Source organism: Pan paniscus, chromosome 12 (genome assembly GCF_029289425.2).
Source record: "Pan paniscus chromosome 12, NHGRI_mPanPan1-v2.0_pri, whole genome shotgun sequence".
In the NCBI taxonomy this organism is placed as follows: domain Eukaryota; kingdom Metazoa; phylum Chordata; class Mammalia; order Primates; family Hominidae; genus Pan; species Pan paniscus.
Window position 1 is genome coordinate 14,698,295 of NC_073261.2, and position 26,243 is coordinate 14,724,537.

Consider the following 26,243-nt stretch of genomic DNA (forward strand, 5'->3'; position numbering starts at 1 on the left):
ATATTAGGAACAGTATCACACGGTGGGTGTACACCTCCTGTTCTATTATGGGGAGTAATATCTATCTGTTATAGGAAGTAATATCGTCCTCTCCCTTTCAGGATATTTATAACAATATCACAGGGTGAGTGAACACAGCCTGCAATACTTTAATTATTATCATCCTCTCCCCCGCGGGATACCAGGAACAATGTCACAGAAGAGGTGTACACTCCCTGCGATATTGGGAGTAATATCCTACGCTTCTTCCGTGAATATTAGGAGCAATATCACCGGGTGGCTGTACATTCATTGCTATGTTGGGAGTCATGTCATACTCTATCCCCTGGATATTAGGATCAGTGTCACAGGGTGAGTGTACACCTACTGAGATATTAAAACTAATATCATGCTCTCCATCCCTGGATATTAGGAACAATATCACAGGTAGGTGTACACCCCCTACGGTATTAGAAGAAATAATATGATTAATTATTAAGCATCAGTCTTAATAATATTACTAATTATTAAACATCAGTCTTAATAATTATCAATGGTAATATTAATTAATAGTATAACGTTATTAATCATCAATGATTATTTTAAATATGATTATGCATGATTAAAATTAATTATTAGTATTGTCATTTTTCAATATTAGTTATTAATCTTAATATTAATTATTGTTTTATTACCAACATCACTTATTGATTTAATTAAGTAACATTAATTACCGATATCATTATGTTATTATTAATAGTGAGGTTGCTATTAATTATTAATAGTAACCATTAATATTTTTAATCCGTAGTAACTTTTACTATCTTTATAGTAATTATTTATATCGATGATTTCTATTAATTGTTATTATATTTATGAATATTAATACTTAATATAATTGTTCCCGATATCCGAGGGGTAGAGGATGTTACTCCCAATATCACAGAAAGTGTACACCCCTCTATGATGTTATTCCTAATTGCCAGGGAGTAGAGGATGACATTATGAAAAATATCGCAGTGGGTATACATCCCTTCGGTCATCTTTTTTCCTAATATCCTGGGTGGGAGAGGATGATATGACTCCCAATATCGCAGGGGGCGTAGACTTCCCCCGTGATATTGTCCCTATCATCCAAAGGTGGAGAGGATGATATTTCTTCCAGTTTCGCAGGGGATGTACACCACCCCTGTGATATTGATCCTAATCAATATCGCAGGGGGCGAGAGGATGATGTTAGTCTCAATATTGCAGGAGGTGTACACTCCCTAGGGATATTGTTCCTAATATTCAGGGACAGAGAGGATGATCTCACTCCCAATATAGCAGGGAGTGGACACCCCTTCTGTGACATTGTTCCTAATAGCCAGCGGGGGAGGGGAAGATATTACCCCCAATATCGCAGGGGGTGTGCGCCCCCTTGTGACGTTGTTCCTTATATCCTGGGAGGGAGAGGATGATACTAGTGGCAATGTCGCAGCGGCTGTACACACCCACTGTGATATTGTTCCGAATATCTCGAGGGGGAGAAAATGATATTACTCCCAATATCCCAGGGGGTGTACATCCTCCTGTGACATTGTTCCTTATATTCAGGGGGAGAAGACGATATTACTCCCAATATCACAGGGGTTGTACACACCTCCTGCGATATTGTTCCTAATATCCCGAAGGGGAGAGCCAAATATTACTCTCAGTATCGCAGGGGGTGTACACCTCCTTTGGAATATTGTTCTTAATATCCATGATGGGAGAGGATGATATTACTCCCAATATCGTAACAAGTGTACAGCCGCCTGTGATATAGTTCCTAATATCTAGGTGGAGAGAGGATGATATTACTGCCCATATCGCATGAGTTGTAAAACCCCTTCCATATTTTGCCTACAATCCCGAGGGGAGAGGACGATACTACTCCCAATATCGAAGAAGGTGTACACCCCCCTGGGACATTATTCCCAATATCCACGTTGGGAGACGATGACATTATGCCCAATATGGCAGGGGATGTACACCCACCCTGGGATATTGTTCCTTATATCGAGAGGGGGATAGGGTGATATTATTCCCAATATCGCAGGGGCTGTACACCCCTCCTGTGATATTGTTCTTAATATCCTAGGAAAGAGAGGATGATACTACACCCAATATCTCAGGGGGTGTACACCCACCTCCTTCAGATATTGTTCTTAATGTACTCCACCTCCCCCGACCAGGGATATTTTTCCTTATATCCAGGGGAAGAGAGGCTAACATTATGCCCAATATCGCAGGGGGTGTACACACCCTCTGTGATGTTGTTCCTAGTATCCAAAGGTAGAGACGATGATGTTACTGGCCATATCGCAGGGGGTGTACACTCCTCTTGTGATACTGTTCTTAATATTTAGGGAGGGAGACAATGATAGTACTGTCCATATTGCTGGGGTCACAACACCCCCGTGATGTTGTTTTTAATATTCAGTTTGGGAGAGGATGATAATAATTTCAATATAACGGGGGACACCCCCCCCCCGTGATGTTGTCCCTAATGTCCAAGGGAAGAGAAATGATATGACTCACAATATGTCAAGGGGTGTACATCCCCTGTATAATATTCTTCCTAATATCCAGGGGGGATTAGAATGATATTACTCCCAATATCACAGGGGGTGTATGCGACCCCTTTTATATTGTTTCTAATATCTAGGGAGGGAGAGGATGATATTACTCCCAATATTGTAGGGGTGTACACCCCTCCCGTGACATTGTTTTTAATATTTAGGTAGGGAGTGGATTATATTACTCTCAATATCTCAGAGGGTTTACACTCTTCCTGGGATACGGTTTCTAATATTAAGTGGGAGAGAGGATGATATTATTCCCAGTATCGCAGGGGGTGTACATGTCCTGTTATTTTGTTCCTAATATCCAGGTTGGGAGAGGATGATATTACTGCCTATATCATAGGAGTTGTACACCCCATCAGTGATATTATTCCTCATATTCAGGGGAAAAGAGAATGACATTACTCCCAATAGCGCAGAAGGTGTACACACCCCTTTGATATTGTTCCTAATACGCAGTGGAGGAGACGATGATATTACTGGCCATATCGCGAGGGGTGTACACCTCCTCTGTGATATTGTTTTTAATATCCAGGGGTTAGAGGATGACATTAATCCCATGATCGTAGTGGGTGTACACCAATGCTGTGGTATTGTTCTTAATATCCAGGGAGGGAGAGGATGATATTACTGTCACTATCGCAAGGGGTAGACACTCCTTCTTTGATATGGTTCCTAATATCCAGGGGGGAGAGTATGATATTAATCCCAAAATCGCTGTGGGTATACACCCCTTTTTGATATTGTTCCTAATACGCCGGGGGAGAGTCTATGATATTACTGCCCATATCACAGGGTGTGTACACCAGAACTGCTATATTGTTTCTTATTTCCAGCAATGAAGAAGTTGATATTACTCCCAAAATGGAATGGGCTGTAAACCCCCCATAAGATATTGTTCCTAATATCCAGGGGGAAAAGGATGATATTACTTTCAATGTTGCGGCAGGTGTATAATCTGCCTGTTATATTGTTCCTAATATCTGGGGTGGGGGCGGCGGGGTGAGAACGATATTACTCGCAATATCTCAGAGGGTGTACACTGCCCCTGTGATATTGTTCTAAATATCCACAAGGGAAGAGATTAATATTACTCCCAATATCCCAGGGGGTACACATCCCCACTGTTATATTGTACCTAATATGAAGGGGTGGAGAAAATGATATTACTCCCAATAGCGCCGTGTGTATACAGCCCTCCTGTGATATTGTCCCTAGTATCCAGGGGCTAAAGATAGATATTACTCCCAATATCCAGGGGATAGAAGTTGATATTAAACCGAATATCACAGTGGGTGTACACAACTCCTGTCACATTGTTCCAAATATCCAGGCAGAGAGAGGATAATATTACTCAAAGCATTCCTGGGGGTGTAGACAGCCCTCTGTGATATTGTTACTAATATACAGAAAGGAAGAGGATGATATTACTCTCAATAAACAGAAGGGTACAATTCCCATGTGATGTTGTTCTGAATATCTAGGGTGAGAGAGGATGATATTACTCCCAACATTGCAAAAGTTGTAAACACCTTCTGTGATATTGTTCCTAATATCCGGGGGAAAGAGGATGATGTTACTCCCAGGATCGCAGGGGGTTGTACACCCCCCTGTGATATTGTTTCTAACATCCAGAGGGGGAGAAGTTGATATTACTTCAAACATCACCGGGGGTGTACACCCCACCTGTGATATTGTACTTAATATTTAGCGGGAGAGAGGGGAGTGATATTACCAACAACGTAGGGGAAAGTCAACCCCCTCTCCCCCGCTGGATATTACAAGCCATATGACAGGGAGGTGTCCACCCCCCACCATATGGAGAGTAATATCACCCTGTTCTCCCCCCACCTCCAGCTTCTTTCTGCTAAGGTCCCCTTGCCCCTCCAGGTGGCTTTCTTGGGCAGGGCATAAAAGAAATTACGTGGTTTTCTTGCTCAGATTTGTTCACAAGTCCACGAGAAATACTCAGGGAGTCTTGCAAAAATCCGGTGTTACAGCAGCTAAGTCAGCCAGCTAGCCGTGCCCTACAGTTGAGATGGCATGCCATGATTCCCCTCTCTTTCACCTGCTGACTCCTCCTCAGCCTTCCGGACTCTGCTTAGGTGCCTCTTCCTCCAGGTTGTCCGCTCCCGTCCCCACCCTTCCTTACCTGCTCTCCTAATACCATGGGCTGATCCAGCGCAGCATTTGTCGCACATCTTACAGCTGCCTGCCTCCAGTCTGTATCCGGACTCCACGACCTGAAGGTAACGGCTGCATCTGCCTTGATCATCATTGTATCCCTTGCTCCTACAACAGCACCTAACACAGAGTAATTCCTCAGTCAACATTTTCTGGATGGGTGAACAAAAAATAAATCTACACATCAAGTGAAAATTAGGCTGAGCAGAAATGAAGCAAGTGATAAAGTACAAGAGAAGGTTATACCTGTTATTCTAGGCATGCTAATTCTAATTTTAGAATTGCTGTGGTTATTTCATGTTACTCTGCCAGGCTTCAGTGTTAGGCAAGGGCAATTCTCTGTGTAAGCAGGGATAGCTTTCCTCAAAGGTCCTGTTGGTCCTGGGAAGTGATGGTACATGTGACTCATCCCTCAAACCAGAAGGCTAAGCTAAACTAGCAGGAGAGCTGCAGCAGGAACCTTCTGGCAGGAAAGAAACAGCATGCTCTGTGTACTACCCGTGTGTGACCAGAAATAAAGGATGTCCACCATGTGAAGACTGACCAGGACGCAGAGAGAAGGACGTCAGGCAAGATCCCGCCCGTGCTTCGGGACATAACATGTTTATTAGCATCATTAAGTACTAGCTGACATGCATAGAGCATTGAGTATGTGCCAGGCACTGTGCTAAGCACTTCACATACACTATTTCATGGGATCCCCACCATGGCCCTATAAGGTGAAACTTATAAATATCACCATTATATAGATGGGGAAATTGAGGCTTGGAGAGGTTAAGTTGTTTGCCTGAGGTCACAAAGCTAGTAAGCAGCAGAGCTGGAATCCAAACCAACAGAAATTCCATCTAGATACCCAACTCCCCACTGCCGTCTATCCTTGGAAACTAGACTAGTCTCCAAGGAAACATGAATCTACATTTTCTTTCAACTAATAAGAGCTCTTTCCTTATGGTAATTATTTAAATAGTTTTAATAAAAATTTAAAATCTATTTCAAGATTAAAGTTTCAAAGCCATCAAACATCAAATATATATGAAAATACATTTGTATACATTATAAACAGATATATGACGTGACATGAAGTGCTAGATCCAGTGCATCAGAAAATACACGCAAATATAAAATACCCGACAGCATTATGTAAAACATCAGCTGCTTGCCAAATCGGCATTAAATACTTAAGCACTGTGACCTGTTGCTTAAAGTATTACAAATCCAGCCTTATCTAAAAATCTCTATTTGTCCTAGGAAACTAATACTTTTTAAAAACAATAATTTGGTAATTTTAATAATATTTAGATCTATCTAAACTTAAAGCCTATATATTTACCACCCTTTTACATGCTTACCAGTATTACAGACACAATAAATTTTATCAGGTATTTTTGATAATGTGCTAGGAATTGTTTGAAATATAAAGAATAAGATTTCGTTTTCACCATCTCAGAGATTCCAGATAGTGATGGACACAGAAACCCGTGAAAATAACTGCAGGATGAAATAGATGAAATTATAGAAGCCCTATGTACCATGGAAAATTGGACATGGACATGGAAATTTTATTTCATATGCATACTCGTTAAAGAAAGAAGAAGCCTAAAAAAGTTAGCTACCTTTGGTTTTTATTACTTATGTCTTACACTCAAGTGAACTTTTTTCTGTCTAATCTAATATCATTCAAATCCTGAGTCCTTTTAATTAAGTTATCCTAAAATGAATTTTCATGAACACAGAATTTGTGCTATGACTCTATCTGCACCTCATGGATATTACCACATTTTAGATTTTATGTTTTAAAACACAAAACAATATAAAACCTAAAGTTTAAACATAAAATGTCTTTGGATCTTCAACTAAAATGCTAAAGATATAAAAAACTTTATTGTCCTCAAGATAAAACTAGATTTAAAATTGTCAATGAAATAGTTGATTGATCATTTATATTTCTATAAATATATGGAAAATAATCTATTTTTTAATTGTAAGACATTACAATTTTAGATTGTATTTCCATTTAGGAAAATTTCACATAATCTTTACCAGATCCATGCTTACTCTGATAAAAATTTGTTTTTTCAATAGTTGATTCTTCAAAATATCTTGACTAATCCTTCTCCCTCTACAAACAACATTATTATTTGCCAATATTCAAAAGTCTGAATAAACGACCTTATCCCTGGGAATATCTTGCCAAAAAACTATTACCTGCAGCTACAAAGTCCAGAATGTCAACTTCTTCAGAACAAACAGTTCAGTTTCTCCCATAAAAAATGCAAGGGAAACAAAAAAAGAGGATTGAGGAAATCTAAAAGAGATATAATAGCCCATATCAACCAAACACAATACGTAACCCTTATTAGCATTCTAATTCAAACCGACCAACTAAACAAAAAGTTTTTAGACAATTGAAGATATTTAAATATTGCCTGGATAAACCGATGCTATTAATGGATTATTTAGGTGTGATAATGGTATTGTGGTTACATTGATGGGAATCTTCTTTTTTATAAATGGGGTCTTGCTATGTTGCTCAGGGTGGTCTTGAACTCCTGACCTAAAGTGATCCTCCAACCTCTGCCTCCCAAAGAGCTGGGATTACAGGGAGGAGCCACTGCACCCAGTCTCATTGATGGAATTATTATCTTTTAGAGAAATATTCAGAAATACAATACAATGATAGACTATCTGGGATTTGATTCAAAATAATTCAGTGGGGAGGGGACAGTCAGCAGACAAAGAAGACACAACGTTGGCCCAGAGGAGAAGTACATACAGGTTAATTATACTAATCTCTTTATAAACATTGTTTGAAATATGACATAATGTATCCTATACAACTGATACCTTGAGTAACACAATAATAGTCCCCTTAATTTTAGGAACTACTGGTCATAAATATGCCCTTACATATAGACATCTCCTCTATACATAGCAAAATCACATTATTTGACAAAATGGAAATCTCTTAGGCTACGTTTAATCTTATTGTTCTCTTTGCCTGGATTTGGGAATAGAAACTGCTTCACTGGCTAAGTAAATCATAACTGTCCCAAAATATTCTTAATTACTGATTTCAATAAACATATCCCTTTGTTCTAAGAACAATTAAGAAAATGAAGTTTATGTTCAGGTAAACCTGACAATGTTAAGGTAGTTGAGTAACAGGGAAGTAATGATTGACTGAATTTCATACTGGATTCTCAAATCCTTTTTCTTTTTCTACTCTAATGTTTCCTTTGGATGGGGCGAATTCTAGTATTGTTAGCGATCACCTATGTAACTTTTTTGCAGGTGGTGTATATGGAATCAATGAATGCTTCAAACCAATTAAAAATAATTTCAGTGATTACATGAAAACACAGCTAGAAAAACTAAAGTATTTTTGTAGAGATTACGAGAAGGTTACATTAACAATCAGAATAAGGTTACTATTTAGACTGTAATCAGGTGTCAATGTGGAAAGAAATTTCTGAGCGTTTTTCCGGAAGGCTGGGGAGGAATGAGAATCATGACTCTCCACACTTCCAATAAAACGTGGTGAAGCACTGGTGCAAACTCTCAGAAGCCACCATTTGCTAAATCTCCCCGCCAGCCTTGTCAGTCCTTACCGCCGTTGGATTCCATTATTTTTCTCGTGGTTTCTGCTGTTTCTCTCAATTGTCTAACGACCGTTATTAAGTAAAAATGAATGAAACGGGGCCGTGTGATCTAGGCAGCCTGGAGATGAGATTTTGGAATCATAAGCTACCTTCCAATGTATAAACAGATTTTATGCATTTTGGATACTCAATGTACACAGAATCGGCACTGTAGGATGTGACTGCCCTGCCAGAAGGCACCTGCTCCGGACTTGCTGGCAACCGACAGTCCCCTCTGCTTGCAACCCTCGGCCGGCCGCCGGGGACCCCTAGTCCACCGGTTCCCGGACGTTCTCTCTACTCTCCAGCGGCCACCGCCTCCACTCCCACCCCGATAGTCCCGAACCTGCCGGCCCGAGGGTTCGCAGAGGGCCAGTCGTTGCGACAGCCCCGCGTCCCGGCCCCCGCGTCTCTTGGACCTTCCCCCCAGGCCAGCGCAGCCCAGCGTCCCGGGCAAGGTTCACGCTACCAGGATCCAGTGCGGGGCGAGGAAGTGGAGAGCTGCAGCCAGACTCCGAAGAGAGATTCCGGCTTCGCGGGGCGGCGCGGAGCCCGGAGCTGCCCACCTCCGCCGCCCGGGGAAGGCGGCTGGGATTAGAAGGTGGCTTCGGGCCCGCAGGGAGTCCAGGGGAGGGATTCCCGGTACCGCCGGCACCGACGTCGAGGGGTGCCTGGGTTCTTGGGGACCACGAGAGGAAAAAGAACGAAAATCACAGCGAGGAGGAAGGACGCGCAGAACGCACCCCCTGTGAAGCAGGTGCTCTGGTCGGGCGTGAGCCGGAGCGCGGTCTGGGGGAGTCTGGCGGCGCCGTTGCCCGCACGCGGCAGAGGCTGGTAAGAAACGCACAGCCCAGGGCGTGGGGCGGGGAACCGACCGCGCGACAAGAACACGCACAGCCCAGGGCGTGGGGCGGGGAACCGACCGCGCGACAAGAACACGCACAGCACAGGGCGTGGGGCGGGGAACCGACCGCGCGACAAGAACACGCACAGCCCAGGGCGTGGGGCGGGGAACCGACCGCGCGACAAGAACACGCACAGCCCAGGGCGTGGGGCGGGGAACCGACCGCGCGACAAGAACACGCACAGCCCAGGGCGTGGGGCGGGGAACGGACCGCGCGACAAGAACACGCACAGCCCAGGGCGTGGGGCGGGGAACCGACCGCGCGACAAGAACACGCACAGCCCAGGGCGTGGGGCGGGGAACCGACCGCGCGACAAGAACACGCACAGCCCAGGGCGTGGGGCGGGGAACCGACCGCGCGACAAGAACACGCACAGCCCAGGGCGTGGGCGGGGAACCGACCGCGCGACAAGAACACGCACAGCCCAGGGCGTGGGGCGGGGAACCGACCGCGCGACAAGAAAACGCACAGCCCAGGGCGTGGGGCGGGGAACCGACCGCGCGACAAGAAAACGCACAGCCCAGGGCGTGGGCGGGGAACCGACTGCGCGACAAGAAAACGCACAGCCCAGGGCGTGGGGCGGGGAACCGACCGCGCGACAAGAACACGCACAGCCCAGGGCGTGGGGCGGGGAACCGACCGCGCGACAAGAAAACGCACAGCCCAGGGCGTGGGGCGGGGAACCGACCGCGCGACAAGAAAACGCACAGCCCAGGGCGTGGGCGGGGAACCGACTGCGCGACAAGAAAACGCACAGCCCAGGGCGTGGGGCGGGGAACCGACCGCGCGACAAGAACACGCACAGCCCAGGGCGTGGGGCGGGGAACGGACCGCGCGACAAGAACACGCACAGCCCAGGGCGTGGGGCGGGGAACCGACCGCGCGACAAGAACACGCACAGCCCAGGGCGTGGGGCGGGGAACCGACCGCGCGACAAGAACACGCACAGCCCAGGGCGTGGGGCGGGGAACCGACCGCGCGACAAGAACACGCACAGCCCAGGGCGTGGGGCGGGGAACCGACCGCGCGACAAGAAAACGCACAGCCCAGGGCGTGGGCGGGGAACCGACCGCGCGACAAGAACACGCACAGCCCAGGGCGTGGGGCGGGGAACGGACCGCGCGACAAGAAAACGCACAGCCCAGGGCGTGGGGCGGGGAACCGACCGCGCGACAAGAACACGCACAGCCCAGGGCGTGGGCGGGGAACTGACTGCGCGAGGCTTTCGGCGCGTCTGGGTCTCGGGGAGAGAAAAGCGCTTCCTGGCACCGGGGGCGGTGGCACAGAGGCCAGGAGGAAGAAATCCGGGCCCTGGCCCGGGTCGGGCTTCCACCCCTGCGACCCGCCACAGGCCCAGGCAGGAAAGGTGGCGCGCGCGAGTGGAGTTAGTGGTTCAGAAAGCAAACCTGGCCAGGTGCTACTGCCTGAGGGTCGTCGGGCGAGTTTCTTCATTTCCCCGAGTTCCTTATTTCTAGTCTGGAAAACGGAGAATTCCATAGTGTCTTCTTCAGTGAGTGCTGCGAGTGCTGAAGGAGGATCCGGTGCCTGGCAGACCAGGAGCAGGGGGGAAACAGTTGGCCGATACTGTTACTATTATCAGCGTTATTAGCGGGCAGGACAGTGTGGGGGGGGGGCCGGGGGTAAGGGGCCTCCCCGCGCCTCCCAGCCCTTCGCGCTCGGCTCCAGCTCTTTGGCTTCCTTCCCTGGGCAGCTCTAGGCTTAGCTCTCAGCCATTTCTCAAGAAGACGATCCCGAGGGTCGAAGACCACCCTTGACCCTTGACCATGGACTCTTCGTGTAACTTGGAAGAGCCGTGATTTTAAAACCCAGCCTCAGGGTTACGGAAGCCCGAGATCTGGGAGGCGTCCGGGACCTCCCTCCCAGAACCGCAGGGCCCCGGCCTGGGATCCAGAGTGTGGCCTCTCGCTCTGTGCAGTCAGGAAGGCGGCCAGGTCTGGTCACCGCGCCAAGCACTACGCACCCCTGGGACGCGTCGTTGTGGGGGGGTGGGGGGGCTGGGGCGCCTCCACGACGCCTGGTCTGCCCGGCAAGTGCTTGGTGTCGTTGGTGGGTTCGTAGCTGCGACAGGTAAACGTCCGTTCCGCGAGCCGGGCAAGGCAACCCCTGCGGGTCGCACCCGAAGGCCGGACCTCTCCAAGCCGCCTGGGTGCTTCCAAACAGGTGGACCCGAAGCTCCTGTTTGATCGGAGAATAACGTTTAATTTACTCCGCCACTGAATTGATGGTTTAAATATTCATCTTTGGATATGGTTTAACATTAGGCAAAAATTAGGAGCTTGGAGGCGGTTCCGGGAAGGGGTGGGACCCTCAGTCACCCATGTTCGTAGCTGTGTTGGTCTGCCCTCCGGCAAGAGAAGGAAGATAATTGGGAGGGTGCCAAGAAAGCCTAGAGAAAGTCCCTTCTGGGTTCAGCGGCCGGCTGTAGCCGCTCTCCCAGGACGTTTGTTGACAATAAATGAAGGAAGGTCGGCCTGGAGACGTTTTCGCACAACGGACAGAGGGGAGTTGGAACGTAAACCAGGGAGAACCTGGCATGAAATAGGACCCCTCTATTCTCAGTTTGTTTCCAAACTCTTAGACTGCCCCAGCCCTGCCGGATTTGCTAAAAGTGGTCTATTTTGGGCGCTGGTGGTGCTGTGGGGCTGACGGCTACCTGTGCAAAGAAGAGGGAAGAATTGGAAGCTGGGGTCTGGGCAGCTACCAAAGGTGGGGCTTGGGAACTTTTCAGAACGTCCTCAGAACCGCAGGAGCCAAGAGGAAATCTCCCGTAGGGGATCTCAGGTAGGGCATGCCAAGAAATTCCAAGAGACGGGATGGAGAAGAGAAGCCGGAGAAAAATCGGCCAGTTAGACTACTGTAAAAATGTGTGTCTCCATGTTTGTCCTCCCTCCTGAAATAAGAAATTCATAGCTGGGGGTGGGGAGTAGATGGGGGCTGGGGGAAAAACTTTCTCACATTCACAGAGCAGCTTCCCTCAAAGCGGCACGGAATCGGGAACCCCACTCAGGACAGGGGAAAACGGCCAAGTTCCTAGAAATTTGTTTTCTTTGTGGGGAGCAATTCATGATGGGCGTTCTTGTCTGGTTTCCCCCCACTCCGTCCCCTGACGCCGAGTAACACTTAAACCTTTCTAGTTGCAAAGTCTTTTCAGAGTTTTTTTTTTTTTTAAGAAATAAGTTTTGAAAATTCTAGTGCTTAAAAAATGTATATATATATATATATATATATATATATATATATATTTATAGCCTTTTATTTTCCCTGAGTACATGTTGGCCACTACATTCCAAATTGATCTCAAGTGGTTTTCCAGCTTGTTGGGGGGTGATGAAAAATAAATGGAGAATATATTTACATGCCCTCCTATTCTTTTCTTTTAGAAGTCTCATAAATAGTAAATTTCCTATTTTAAAAGCCAGGACATTTTCAACCTCAAATATTTGGAATTTTTAAAGGCCATATTAAAATGCATTACTTCTGCTATCTATAATAAATATGAATTGTGAAAACAAACTGTTTGAGGGAAAATAATGTAGGTTTTAAAAAGTTCCATTTAGAAAGGGAAGAATGAGACGTAATAGAAAATAAACGATGTAGTGTAGTGACTTAGCATTTTATTTCGTCTATATAACTAGGCTTAATTTTAACACCTTAATTTTAACATTAAAGATGGCACGTCAGACACACAGATAAGAAATCAATGTTCTGAAATTAATATCCTACTTACATTAAACATCCCTATCAGGAAGACACAGAGAGTAGAAGCATTTTGCACTAGACTTAGGAATAATACTTCCAGTTCCAAGGAAGTGAAGAAGGGGGAACATGTTTGGCATCGGAGGCTGTGTTTTTGTTTGCTTGCTTGTTTTTCTTTTAATGCCAGAACAAAATACCCCACTCACGTTCATAGTACCCCAGGAAATGTGCAAATCGGGAAAGCCATAGAAGCCACAACCGAAGGCAAGAAAAGATGACGCCCTGCGAAGGTTACGTTCAGGTGGTTTTTAGAGGAACGTAATCCAGCTGTTTCTTTCTAACCATTTTGCAGCGAACAGAAGTTCGTGTTTGCTCTCCAGCGGGATTCAGATGCACACGCCCAGTATGGGCCGCGCAAGGCGGAGTGAGCAGCTGCGGGTCGCTCCCCACTCCCACCTGGCTCTAGGAGGGCCCTGCGGAGTTGGCCAGGGAACTGGGCGTGGGCGATACTAAAAAAACTGGTGAGGTCCCCTCTCCGCCCAAAGGGGCAGCCAGCGATGTCAGCCTAGAGCCCTCTGCCACTGCCTGATACCTCAGCAGCGCCGACGCGGCCGACAGGTGCCCGCCCAGCACCGCGCCCTTGGTGGGAGCGCAGCCGTTGGCGCAGTCCTCCTCCTGATGCTGCTGCTATTGCTGCAAAATTGTCCGAGCAGCGGCGGCGGCGGACACTTGCAGCAAAGGGGCAGCGGTTTGGGGATGCAACAGGCTTGATGGTCGCTGGAGCAGGTGGCAGTAGCTCCACGCGGTCGGGGACAAACTCTGCGCAGCCCCTGTACCCGCTCCCCTGACCCCTTGCATAATACTCTCAATGCTGAAAGAGATGCATCCGCCTCCCGGTGGCGACGCCAGACCCTTGCCCTCCTCCCAAGGCTGAGGACCAAGTGAGGGCTGCAGCACGGGAAGGGTGCCGGGGGTCGCCAGGTCCGCGCCTTCTGCTTTCTTCGGTGCCCCGGCATAGGCGGGGGCCGAGAGCAGTAGGTAGCGAAGAGGATGCGGGTGCAGCAGAGCGTAAGGGCGTCTCCCGGGGGCGGTGTTGGGGTAGACCCCCGGGACTGGCTGCCGCGGGGCAGGGGCCCCAAGCAGAGGGCCTGGGCGGGGGTTGTGCAGGGCGGCGTGTGCAGCAGGTAGAGGGAAGGGGTGGGGCAGGTGGGCTCCCGGGGTCAGTTGGTGGCGCTTGAAACGCTTCCTACGCCGGAGAAAGCTGCCATTGTCGAACATGTCCTGGGAGGCGGGGTCCAGGCTCCAGTAGTTGCCCTTGCCTGGGTGGCCCGGCTCGCGGGGGATCTTGACGAAGCAGTCGTTCAGCGAGAGGTTGTGGCGGATGCTGTTCTGCCAGGCGGGGAACTTGCGGCGGTAGTAGGGGAAGCGGCCACTCATGAAGGCGCAGATGCCGCTGAGCGTGAGGCGCTTGTGCGGGCTTTGCAGGATGGCCATGGTGATGAGCGCGATGTACGAGTAGGGGGGCTTTGCCGGCTGCCGGGCATCTTCAGAGGCCGCCGCAGACCTTGGCGGTGCCCTGAACTTGGTGCCAAACTCTGAGGGGTCGCTCGGGCCGCCGCCACCCTCGATGTGCTCTCGGGGAAGCGCAACCCCGCCCCACCGGGCCACCTGCAGCCCCGGCTGGAGCGACTGCTCTAGGAACTGCTGGCTCGCCTCCTCCTCCTCGTCTTCATCTTCCTCCTCTCCCAGGACATCGATTTTACCGTCTTCCCCATCGGAGTCCCGGAGGCTGCGCTGCGGTGTGGAGCGAAGGCGCTCAGCTCTTGGCAAGTTCATGGAGGAGCAGGTGCTTCAGTCGCAGGGGATATGGCGGCCGATCACCTGGCCTGGGGCGGGCTGAGCTGGAAGCCTGGGATGAATGTTGCAAGAAGCAGGAACGCTAGTGGTTACCCTTTGGGATGTTTTCGTCTGCTTGTTTCTACTCTTTTGCAACAACGTCCGGCAAAGATGCCTTTGCCTTTTATAAAAGCTTCTTCAAGACCATGTGTGGTGGACTCCCCCCTTTATAACCCTTCTTCCCGTACCTCGGAGCGGTGCCACTTCCTCCTAACGTAGTCCAGGGATGATGGTCTTCTGGGCAAACACCCGTCCGGAGAAAAGCCCAGCCCCCTCCTCCTCGCACCCACCTGCCACCAAGGAAGATGCTCTACTCATCCGGTGCAGCCAGACAGTTGGCAAGCCTTTGCACGGGTTCTGTTAAGGCGCATTTAAACCCGCGCAAATAAAAGCGAGGTAGGAAAGTATGATACTCAACATTCTATGACCACCTCGACATGCAGCCTTCCCTCCTGGAGAAAAGAAATGGTGGGGCAGGAGGCTGAAATGTACATGGTTGTTTGTAAAGGAATGTGTAACCGTAAAAGTATGTTTTTGTGTTTCACAGCTGGTAATCACCCATTTTCATTGGTAGAGTCTGTCCTTACCCAGAATGGTGACCGGAATTATATTTAAGGTTCTGACAATATTCCCAGGCTTCAGGGGGGTGTTGCTTTGCTCCTTCTACCTTCCTTCCCACCTCCCCAAGATGCTCTCCCTGATTCAAATTTTCAGAAAAGGTTCAAATGTCCCAGCACTAAATTGTGTAAGTTTATTCAGGGAAGGCAGGAGAGCTCACACGGAGTCCTCTGTCCCCTTGTAGCAATGGTTCTCCAATTTCTTTGAATATTTAACCACAGAAATACATTTTATATCACAATCTTACACATACAGACATAATACGTAACTAAGATGGCTTTCACGAAACAATATACTTACACTATAGTGATCACTGATATTTCCTTTTAAAAAAAAAATGGCCATAACCAACTAAATTGATTTCACACATACCAGTATGGGCCCAGTTTGAAAAATCCTGTTCTTACAAAGTGGCCCCACATACAAGAAATGCACCCACTCTATAAGGGCTTCTCTCTCTCGCTTTCCTCCTTCCTTTCTTCATCCTTTATAACCAATTCATTTTTAGAGACAGTGTCTATGTTGCGCAGGCTGGCTTTGAATTCCTGGGCTCAAGTGATCCTCCCGCCTCAGCCTCCTGAGTAGATGGGATTACAGGCGTGCCACTATGCCTGGCTCTGGCTCTTCATTCTTTTTTTCCTTTTTTTTTTTTTTTTTTTTGAGACGGAGTCGCTCTGTCGCCCAGGCTGGAGTGCAGTGACACAATCTAGGACCACTGCAAGCTCCGCCTCCCGGGTTCACGCCATTCTCCTGCCTCAGCCTCCTGAGTAGTTGGGACTACAGGCGCCGGCCACCACGCCCAGCTAATTTGGTTGGTTATTTATCTGGGACGGAGTCTCGCTCTGTTGCCCAGGCTGGAGTGCAGTGGGGCGATCTCAGCTCACTGCAAGCTCCGCCTCCTGGGTTCACGCCATTCTCCTGCCTCAGCCTCCCAAGTAGATGGGACTACAGGCGCTCGCCACCACGCCTGGCTAATTTTTTGTATTTTTAGTAGAGACGGGGTTTCACCGTGTTAGCCAGGATGGTCTCGATGTCCTGACCTCATGATCTGCTTGCCTCAGCCTCCCAAAGTGCTGGGATTACCGGCGTGAGCCGCCGTGCCTGGCCTCTTCATTCTTTCAGAAATGTCAACATTAAGTGCTTTTACTGTAATAAAACTTGGGACTTCAATGAGGCAAGAAGGGGCTGCAGTGTTGCCTTTAAATCAGTGGGTCGTCATTCACTATCTGCACTGGGGAGGGGCAATATGACAGCACAACTGTTCATCTCACTCGCTCCACATCCTTAGAAGTAACACGATTTTTAGATTGGCTTCATGAAAATTAGCTCAGAGACTAAAGTAGCACTACAGAGGAATAAAAAAAAAATCTGTTATATAAATAAGGATCTTATTAAAATACTAAGTAAGATACTATGCCACGGTATATATTCATAATTTAAAACCCACCTACTTGGGAAAACTTTGAGGTGCCATCTAATAAAAATGCAGCATGAAAGAATATTATGCCCCTGATAGTCACATAGTGTCTATAATTATGACAATGAATGTTCAGTGAGAAATCAAACGCCAACTGCAAGGGCAAAATATAATAAAAAATCGCTTAAAGTAGCTAGTGCCTTCAGGATAAAATCTGGAAAAGAGCTTTCTTGCTGATCTTTTTTTGAAACTTTGCTGCTCCTCAAGTTTTTACCCTTTAAGGCTCCTCAGTTTATATGAAGCTTGGAGGACAAATAACAGACAGGTTTGAGCCTAACAGATTTGTTGGAATCCCAAATTTACCAATGACTGCTTGTGTGACCTACTAAACTAAGCTCCAGGAGGGCCAGGCCAGGTGTCTTATTCAACCACAAAATCCCAGACGCCTACTCCCCAGCGCCCCCGGCATGTGAGGCACATTTCCTCCATCAGCATAGGAATCGGATGACCTGGGAAAGGGAGTATTGTTAGTTTTCCTAGCGCCAGCTTCAATAGGGATTGGGGTTATTTAAAAATACAGGAGAAAAATAAGGAGGCGCTCAAAAACAAAACACAAAACCCACATCGATGGAGGTATATCAAAGGGGGGAACAGGAGATAACTGAAAGAGTTCCCAATGGTCAAAGCTGGGATAATTTGAGCAACAAAATAAAGCAGTATTAAATTGTAACCCAAAGTATAAAATATTCATGTGTCCACACTGATAAACATAAATGATTGAACTAATAAAGCAAAAGGGACAACTGTCCCTTGCAGAAGAATTTCAATTAATTATGTAGACCACTCCCAAGAAAGTACACTACAACTCCCCATTCCTTTAGTGTGGGCTGTGCATAGTGATTTCCTTCCAAAGAGCACAGTATGAAATGGGGGGAAAGAGTAACTTTACAATGGAGAAACCTGACAAACACTCCTTCAGCCAGGTGATCAGGTCATCAACATCAACATCAATAACAGTCATAACCTTTTATTTCATGTCATAAAATGGTGACACTTACTTGTGTTAAAAAAATTTAATAACAATGTAATCATTATACCTCTGCAATCAGCTGAAGTTCTAAGAAAAAATGACAATGTTGAAAGTCGTACCATCATTATTATAAACTTTCATGTTCAGTATATGTAAACTCCAAAGCCAATTTCAAAAGATAATTTTGTGAAATACCATTCTTTAAAAAAAAGGATATTATATATAATTGTATGAATGTTAAATGTTTTACAGTACTGATTTGCTACATTTTATGTATGCTGTAAAACAAATACCATTTTAAAGTATATTGGAATTTGTAACTAAAGTAATAAATAAATGCTTGAAATATACCCAGTAGAAACTTATTTTTATTATCCAATCCTTTTGATAAGAAATGCCTCTAGTGTTACGTACAAACTTGATCTTCTTTGAAATGTGTTGTCCACTGCTTTTCTGTTTCTGTCACAGTAGCTATAAACAGCTGTTTAAGGATATCCTTATCTAAATTTCTGCCTGCAAACAAAACAAAATATGACGTGATTACATTATGCTTATTAAAATGACACAGTTCACCTATCAATTCCAGTTCATTAAATGCTTTATGGTGTTTAGAAATTTACAAAAAGAATAGTAATTGAGTGATTCCATCTTTAACTTTCCAGGTCAGTACATCAATGTCACATTGGTCCTTGGATTAACCACTTTTCTAAAACTGAAGAAGAACAAAAGTCCTAACAAGCTTTTACGAACGTTGTAACGTGATAAAGATGAAACACTGACCACAAGCTTAGTTTTAAAAGAGGACCTGAATGGTTAATCTGTTTAAGTGGCACATGATATCCCTTTCAAATATATTTTTCACTTTGTTTTAAAACTGTGAATCCTTTGAGACTTACCAATGAGGACCAATCGATTTGTTCTCTCAGTGTCATCCTTCCAGCTCACTGGAGTCTCCTCCAGATCATAGAGCTCATGGACACCCTGGACAATCACTTGTTGTGATTTGTCTTTGATTGACACCAATCCCTGCTCAAAGGAGAATTGACTGAACATTAATCAGCCTCAGTTCAAACTTAAAAGCAGAAATAGAGCATCAATGTTAATGGATTAATTACTGATATTCACTTAAAAAATACAAACTCTTAAGCTGAGAAAATTACTTAATTCCAATTATTTGTGAATTACAAGAAGTTTCTTAATGTTTTTAATTTTCAAAAAAGGTTTCTGTGTATTGATTTTTTTTTTGAACAATCCCCTTTTCTAATGATAAAGTTAATACATATATTAGGATGGTTTTTCAGTGTTATTTATCACAACCAAAACCTGAAACAAAATGATGAAATATGTATCATATCCTATTGATTAAAGATTTTATATAATGTTTCACAGTTTTAGTGGGAAAAGTTGAGAAGTTAAAGGAGTTTGGTTATATTAATTTGTTTTAGAAATGGGTTGCAATCAATGAACAATGATGAAATAAAGAAAAACTATTATATTTATCTGAATATGAGCTCATTGTGTATTGATTTGCAGAAATGAGAAACGAATTATCTGATAAACTGGCTCCTATGGGGATGAAATTAATTTATTTGAAATAATATTCTTAATTTACCAAAAACTTTGTGCACACTTGTGAACACACAAGAGTAGACACTCAACTGACTGGTTAAGCATACACTTTAGAACCACTGCTTCCTAGAAGAAATACCTTTCATGACTTAAATACCCAAATATCAAGTAATGTGAGTGGGTTTCTAAATACAGAACAAGAATTCTTCTAGTCCTTTGTAACTTTGTTTAGAGTATGACAAATGTTTAGTGTCTGCTAAATGCATCAGGAAGCATAATGTTCAGCAGAAGTGAGATGTGCAACATGATTTCTCTGTACTTGGGAACAGAGAGCAGAAGGCAACATTTCAAAGCACACAGGTTTGTTCTAGCTGCAACCCTAAAGAAAGTTGTGCAAATAAATCAAGCCTTATGCAGTGATTTCCAAAGCTCCTTTTCAGTCATGAAAATAATAAAGAAAAATGAAAGTAGATAAAGATGATTTGTACTAAAACCAGTGTTTCTGTTTAAAACCAAATATAGTTTTTATAACAGCCAAGAAAAGGACTTTGTCCGAAAGTCTGCAACAGTAAACTGTACCTTCAGCCTTATGACCTCCATGCAGTGATTGTCCTTGTTTCTCACATTCTTTTCCCACAGGAGATTCTGTATCAAGTGACATATTTTAATAAGACCATCGCTAATAGCAACAACTATGTAACAAAACCATTGATAAATCATTAATCAGTTAAAAATTGCATTCACCTGAATAAACATATTAAGATGTTCTTCCTTTGCATTTCCTGGTACTTCAAATGTGATTGTAACAATACTCTGTAAGTCAAGGGAAATAATAATAATTCTTTATAGTAATATCAATGTTTTTTAAATCACAAATTTTAAGATGAAAAGGAACATATTCATGGAATTTTACATTGCTTAAACCATATATATTAGGTATTATACTTTCCTCAGCATATGTGCTGTTTTTTTTGGAATTAGCAACTCCATTTACTACATTCTGCACAGGTACCAATGGATTTAGTATTTACACAAACTACTACCTTGTATTTTAAAAAACTCACTCAAAAACCCTGACGAAAGGGTCCTCATTATTTAATTCATTCTTTCATGGATTCTCAGCAATAAGAATATATGTAACACATACAATGTACTCACTACACAGGGCCAGGTACTTTTGCCTGAGTCACCTCATTTTATTTTTTGACTTACTCTTCACAACAATCCTGGGGAGTGAAGATAACTATTTCATTTTATAAATTGGGGAAAATAAGGGTCAAAAAAATAAGCTACCCAGAGCCAGGAATAAAACTCAAAACCAAAGTAAATTTCTTCTCTTAAAAAAAAAAATACAAAAGAAAGGCTTGGCTTATCTTTAACTGAATAAGCATGTGCCAAGAGGAGAAGAGTTCTTAGCGATGAGAATGATAGGATAATGCCCTCTTTGGCTTTAGTAAGGGTGACATCATCATGTATCGAATATTAACTTTAGGATTTATTTTTCTTCTTTATCTTGATAAATCTCTGTCTACCCTAAAGAAACAGAAGCTTAACATTTCCTCTAACAGGTCACCTAATTAAAACCCAAACCTCCCTTTGCCAATATAACCCCAAATTTCAAACTCAGAGATGAAAATACACAAGGGCTAAGCATAACATTATAAAAACATACACCCCACCTTGGAAAATAGAGGCTCAAAAGCCAAGCTCAAAATGAATTTAAAAAGGTAGAAAATAATATACTAAAGCACATCTTTGCATAACTTCCTAGAACTGCATATCTGGCCTAGCAATTTTACTCACCATTACATAATCATACAGGCTTACAGCAGAAAATACAAAAAGACCAAAACTATTTTATAATCCAAACTCAAGAGAATCGCTAAAGTATTAAAGACCAATTTAGGCAGAAACATATGAGACATTTCTTTCTTTCCATAGCTTACTGGGGAACAGGTGGTGTTGGTTAACTTCCTTAGTGGTGATTTGTGAGATTTCGGTACACCCATCACCTGAGCAGTATACACTGCACCCAATTTTTGTCTTTTATTCCTCATCCCCTTCCCACCCTTTCTCCCTGAGTCCCCAAAGTTCATTGTGTCATTCTTATGCCTTTGCATCCTCATAGCTTAGCTCCCACTTATGAGTGAGAACATAGCGATGTTTGGTTTTCCATTCCTGAGTTCTTTCACTTAGAATAATAGTCTCCAATCTTATCCAGGTCACCGCGAATGCCATTAATTCACTCCCTTTTATGGCTGAGGAGTATTCCATTGTATGTATATATATCACAGTTACTTTATCCACGCATTGATTGATGGGCATTTGGGTTGGTTCCACGTTTTTGCAATTGCAAATTGTGCTGCTATAAACATGCGTGTGCACGTATCTTTTTCGTATAATGACTTCTTTTCCTCTGGGTGGATACCTAGTAGTGGGATTGCTGGACCAAATGGTAGTTCTACTTTTAGTTCTTTAAGGAATCTCCACACTGTTTTCCATAGTGGTTGGACTAGTTTACATTCCCACCAGCAGTGTAGAAGTGTTCCGTGTTCACCGCATCCATGCCAACATCTACTATTTTTTTGATTTTTTTATTATGGCCATTCTTGCAGAAGTAAGGTGGTATCGCACTGTGGTTTTGATTTGCATTTCCCTGATCATTAGTGATGTTGAGCATTTTTCCATATGTTTATTGGCCATTTGTATATCTTCTTTTAAGAATTGCCTATTCATGTCCTTAGCCCACTTTTTGATGGGACTGCTTTTCTTGCTGATTTGTTGGAGTTCATTGTAGATTCTGGATATTTGTTCTTTTTCAGATGTATCTATTATGAAAGATTTTCTCCTTCTCTGTGGGTTGTCTGTTTACTCTGCTGACTGTTCCTTTTGCTGTGCAAAAGTTCTTTAGTTTAATTAAGTCCCAGCTATTTATCTTTGTTTTTATTGCATTGGCTTTTGGGTTCATGAAATCCTTGCCTAAGCCAATGTCTAGAATGATTTTTCCAATGGTATCTTTTAGAATTTTTATAGTTTCAGGTCTTAGATTTAAGTCTTTAATTTATCTTGGGTTGATTTTTGTATACAGTGAGAGATGAAGATCCAGTTTCATTCTCCTACATGTGGCTAGCCAATTATCCCAGCACCATTTGTTGAAAAGGGTATCCTTTTTCCACTTTACGTTTTTGTTTGCTTTGTTGAAGATCAGTTGGCTGTAAGTATTTGGGTTTATTTCTGGGTTCTCTATTCTGTTCCATTGGTCCATGTGCCTATTTTTATAACCGTACCATGCTGTTTTGGTGACTACGGCCTTATAGTATAAGTTTGAAATCAGGTAATGTGATGCCTTCAGATTTGTTCTTTTTGCTTAGTCTTGCTTTGGCTACGCGCATGTGTATGTTAAACCATCCCTGCATCCCTGGTATGAAACCCCTTGATCATGGTGGATTATCTTTTTGATATGTTGTTGGAATCAGTTAGCTAGAATTTTCTTAAGAATTTTAGCATCTATGTTCAAGGATATTGGTCTGTAGTTTTCTTCTTTGGTTATGTCCTTTCCTGGTTTTGGTATTAGGGTGATACTGGCTTCATAGAATGATTTAGGGAGGATTCCTTCTTTCTCTCTCTTGTGGAATAGTGTCTTTAAGACTGGTACCAATTCTTCTTTGAACATCTGGTGGAATTCTGTTGTGAATCCGTCTAGTCCTGGACATTTTTTTGTTGGTAATTTTTTAATTACCATTTCAATCTCCCTGCTTGTTACTGGTCTGTTCAGGGTAATTCTTCCTGATTTAAGCTAGGAGGGTTTTATCTTTCCAGGAATTTATCCACCTATTTTAGGTTTTCTAGTTCATGCATGTAAAGGTGTTCATAGTAGCCTTGAATATCTTTTGTATTTCTGTGGTGTCAGTTGTAATATCTCCCGTTTCATTTCTTATTGAGCTTATTTGGATTTTCTCTCTTTTCTTGGCTAATCTTGCTAACGGTCTATCAATTTTATTTATCTTTTCAAAGAACCAGCTTTTTGTTTCATTTATCTTTCGGATTTTTTTGTTGTTTTGTTTCAATTTCATTTAATTCCGCTCTGATCTTCTTTCTTCTGCTGGGTTTGTTCTTGTTTCTCTAGTTCTTTGAGATGTGACCTTAGATTGTCTGTGCTCTTTCCAACTTTTTGATGTAGGCATTTAGGGCTATGAACTTTCCTCTTAGCACCACCTTTGCTGTATCCCAGAGGTTGACAGGTTGTGTCACTATTGTCATTCAGTTTGAGGAATTTTTACATTTCCATCTTGATTTCAACTTTGACCCAATGATCATTCAGGAGCAGGTTATTCCATGTATCTGCATGGTTTTGAAGGTTCCTTTTGGAGTTGATTTCCAGTTTTATTCCACTGTGGTCTGAGAGAGTGCTTGATATAATTTTAATTTTCTTAAAATTTATTGAGGCTCATTTTGTTGGCTATCATATGGTCTATCTTACAGAAAGTTCATGTGCTGTTGAACAGAACGTATATTCTGTGGTTGTTGGATGGAATATTCTGTATATATCTTTTAACTCCATTTGTTCCAAGGTACAGTTTAAATCCACTGTTTCTTTGTTGACTTTCTGTCTTGATGACCTGTCCAGTGCTGTCAGTGGAGTATTAAAATCCCTCACTATTATTGTGTTGCTGTCTGTCTAATTTTTTAGGTCTATTAGTAATTCTTTTATAAATTTGGGAGCTCCAGTGTTAGGTGCATATGTTTAGGATTGTGATACTTTCCTGTTGGACAAGGCCTTTTTTCATTATATAATGTCCCTCTTTGTCTTTTTAAACTGCTGTTTCTTTAAAGTTTGTTTTGTCTAATATAAGAATGGCTACTCCTGCTCACATTTGGTGTCCGTTTGCATGAAATGTCTTGGTCCATCCCTTTACCTTAAGTTTATGTGAGTCCTTATGTGTTAGATGAGACTCTTGAAGGCAACAGATAGTTGGTTGGTGAATTCTTACCTATTCTGCAATTCTGTATCTTTTAAGTGGAGCATTTAGGCCATTTATATTCAATGTTAGTATTGAGATGTGAGGTACCACTCTATTCATCATGCTATTTGTTGCCTGTATACCTTGTTTTTTTGGTTTTTGTTGTTTTTCTAATTGTATTTTTGTTTTATAGGTCCTGTGATATTTATGCTTTAAAGAGGTTCTGTTTTGATATGTTTCCAGGATTTGTTTCAAGATTTAGAGTTCCTTTTAGCATTCTTGCACTGGTGGCTTGGTAGTGGTGAATTCTCTGTTTGTCTGAAAAAGCTGTATCTTGCCTTCATATATGAAGCTTAGTTTTGCTGAATACAAAATTCTCAGCTGATAATTGTTTTGTCTGAGGAGGCTGAAGATAGGGTTCCAATCCCTTCTGGCTTGCAGGGTTTCTGCTGAGAAATGTGCTGTTAATCTGGTAAGTTTTCCTTTATAGGTTACCTGGTGCTTTTGTTTCACAGCTCTTTCTTTCATCTTAACTTTAGATAACCTGACGACAATGTGCCTAGACGATGATCTTTTTGCGATGAATTTCCCAGATGTTCTTTGTGCTTCTTGTATTTGGATCTAGGTCTCTAGCAAAGCTGGGGAAGTTTTCCTCAATTATTCCCCCAAATATGTTTAACAAACGTTTAGATTTCTCTTCTTCCTCAGGAATGCCGGTTATTCTTAGGTTTGGTCATTTAACATAATTCCAGATTTCTTGAAGGCTTTCTTCATATTTTCTTATTCTTTTTTCTGTCTTTATTGGATTTGGTTAATTAGAAGACCTTGTCTTCAGGCTCTGAATTTCCTTCTTCTACTTGTTCAATTCTATTGCTAAGACTTTCCAGAGCATTTTATATTTCTATAAGTATGTCCATTATTTCCTAAAGTTTTGATTTTTTTTATTTATGCTATCTAGTTCATTGAATATTTCTCCCTTTACTTCTTGTATCTTTTTTTTTTTATATCCTTACATTGGGCTTCACCTTTCTCTGGTGCCTTAGCTTAATAACCAACCTACTGAATTCTTTTTCAAGTAAGTCAGAGATTTCTTCTTAGTTTGGATCCATTGCTGGTGAGCTAGTGTGATTTTTGGGGGGGTGTTAAAGAACCTTGTTTTGTCATACTACCAGGGTCGGTTTTCTGGTTCCTTCTCATTTGGGTAGGCTCTGTCAGAAAGAAGGTCTAGGGCTGAAGGTTGTTGTTCAGATTCTTTCGTCCTACTGGGTGTTCCCTTGATGTAGCACTCTCTCCCTTTTCCTATGGATGTGGCTTCCTGAGAGCTGAGTTGTAGTGATTGCTATCTCTCTTCTGGATCTAGCCACCCAGCAAGTCTACCAGGCTCCAGGCTGGTACTGGGGGGTAGTCTGCACAGAGTCGAGAGATGTGAACCATCTGTGGGTCTCTCAGCTGTGGATACCAGCACCTGTTCCAGTGGAGGTGGTAGGAGGGTGAAATGTACTCTTTGAGGGTTCTTAGCTTTGCTGGTTTAATGTACTATTTTTGTGCTGGTTGGCCTGCTGCAGGGAGGTGGCACTTTCCAGAGAGTGTCAGTTGTGGTAGTATGGAAAGGAACAGGTGATGTGTTGGGCTCTAGAACGTCCAAAAACATGAGATATTTAATCTCCACTGTTACTAGTAATAGGAAAAGCAGAAAAGTGCTTTCTTGCTTGATAAGAGAAGT

General features: G+C 43.6%; 3 protein-coding genes across 9 annotated transcripts in view; all 3 read right to left on the minus strand.

The window, feature by feature from the left end:
* Positions 1-1,262: 1,262 nt before the first annotated feature.
* LOC134728666 (uncharacterized) lies at positions 1,263-12,795 on the minus strand. The gene is made up of 5 exons (XM_063595064.1): positions 11,649-12,795; positions 11,294-11,508; positions 10,719-10,857; positions 4,738-4,889; positions 1,263-1,421 (listed from the first exon to the last, which is right to left on the minus strand). Exons 1-5 carry the CDS (start codon positions 11,866-11,868, stop codon positions 1,263-1,265), a joined length of 885 nt encoding a protein of 294 aa, XP_063451134.1. The 5' UTR covers positions 11,869-12,795.
* Positions 12,796-12,930: 135 nt separating this feature from the next.
* On the minus strand, positions 12,931-16,181 carry LOC117979224 (forkhead box protein D4-like 1). Its single transcript, XM_034953531.3, has one exon. It carries the CDS (start codon positions 14,863-14,865, stop codon positions 13,717-13,719), a length of 1,149 nt encoding a protein of 382 aa, XP_034809422.1. The 5' UTR covers positions 14,866-16,181; the 3' UTR covers positions 12,931-13,716.
* Positions 16,182-17,971: 1,790 nt separating this feature from the next.
* The window catches only part of ZNG1B (Zn regulated GTPase metalloprotein activator 1B), a 59,211-nt gene continuing 50,939 nt past the window's right edge, over positions 17,972-26,243 (minus strand). For all 7 annotated transcript variants that reach the window (XM_055107389.3, XM_055107391.2, XM_055107388.2 and 4 more), the window contains 4 exons: positions 20,304-20,372; positions 20,139-20,204; positions 18,887-19,016; positions 17,972-18,503 (listed from right to left, as the gene is read on the minus strand). In XM_055107389.3, the coding sequence (XP_054963364.1) occupies positions 18,397-18,503; positions 18,887-19,016; positions 20,139-20,204; positions 20,304-20,372 (372 nt within the window). In that variant the 3' untranslated portion in view covers positions 17,972-18,396. The remainder of the gene's footprint in view (positions 18,504-18,886; positions 19,017-20,138; positions 20,205-20,303; positions 20,373-26,243) is intronic.

Excerpts from the sequence above, each read along its gene's own strand:
- LOC134728666 (XM_063595064.1), bottom strand. The coding sequence starts at position 11,868 with ATGCCAGGTTCTCCCTGGTTTACGTTCCAACTCCCCTCTGTCCGTTGT. Across the intron at positions 11,509-11,648 it reads CAACACAGCTACGAACATGG|GAGCTTCGGGTCCACCTGTT; the intron begins GTGACTGAGGGT and ends CCGATCAAACAG. Across the intron at positions 1,422-4,737 it reads CCATGGTATTAGGAGAGCAG|GATATAAGGAACAACGTCAC; the intron begins GTAAGGAAGGGT and ends TCTCCCTCCCAG.
- LOC117979224 (XM_034953531.3), bottom strand. The coding sequence starts at position 14,865 with ATGAACTTGCCAAGAGCTGAGCGCCTTCGCTCCACACCGCAGCGCAGC.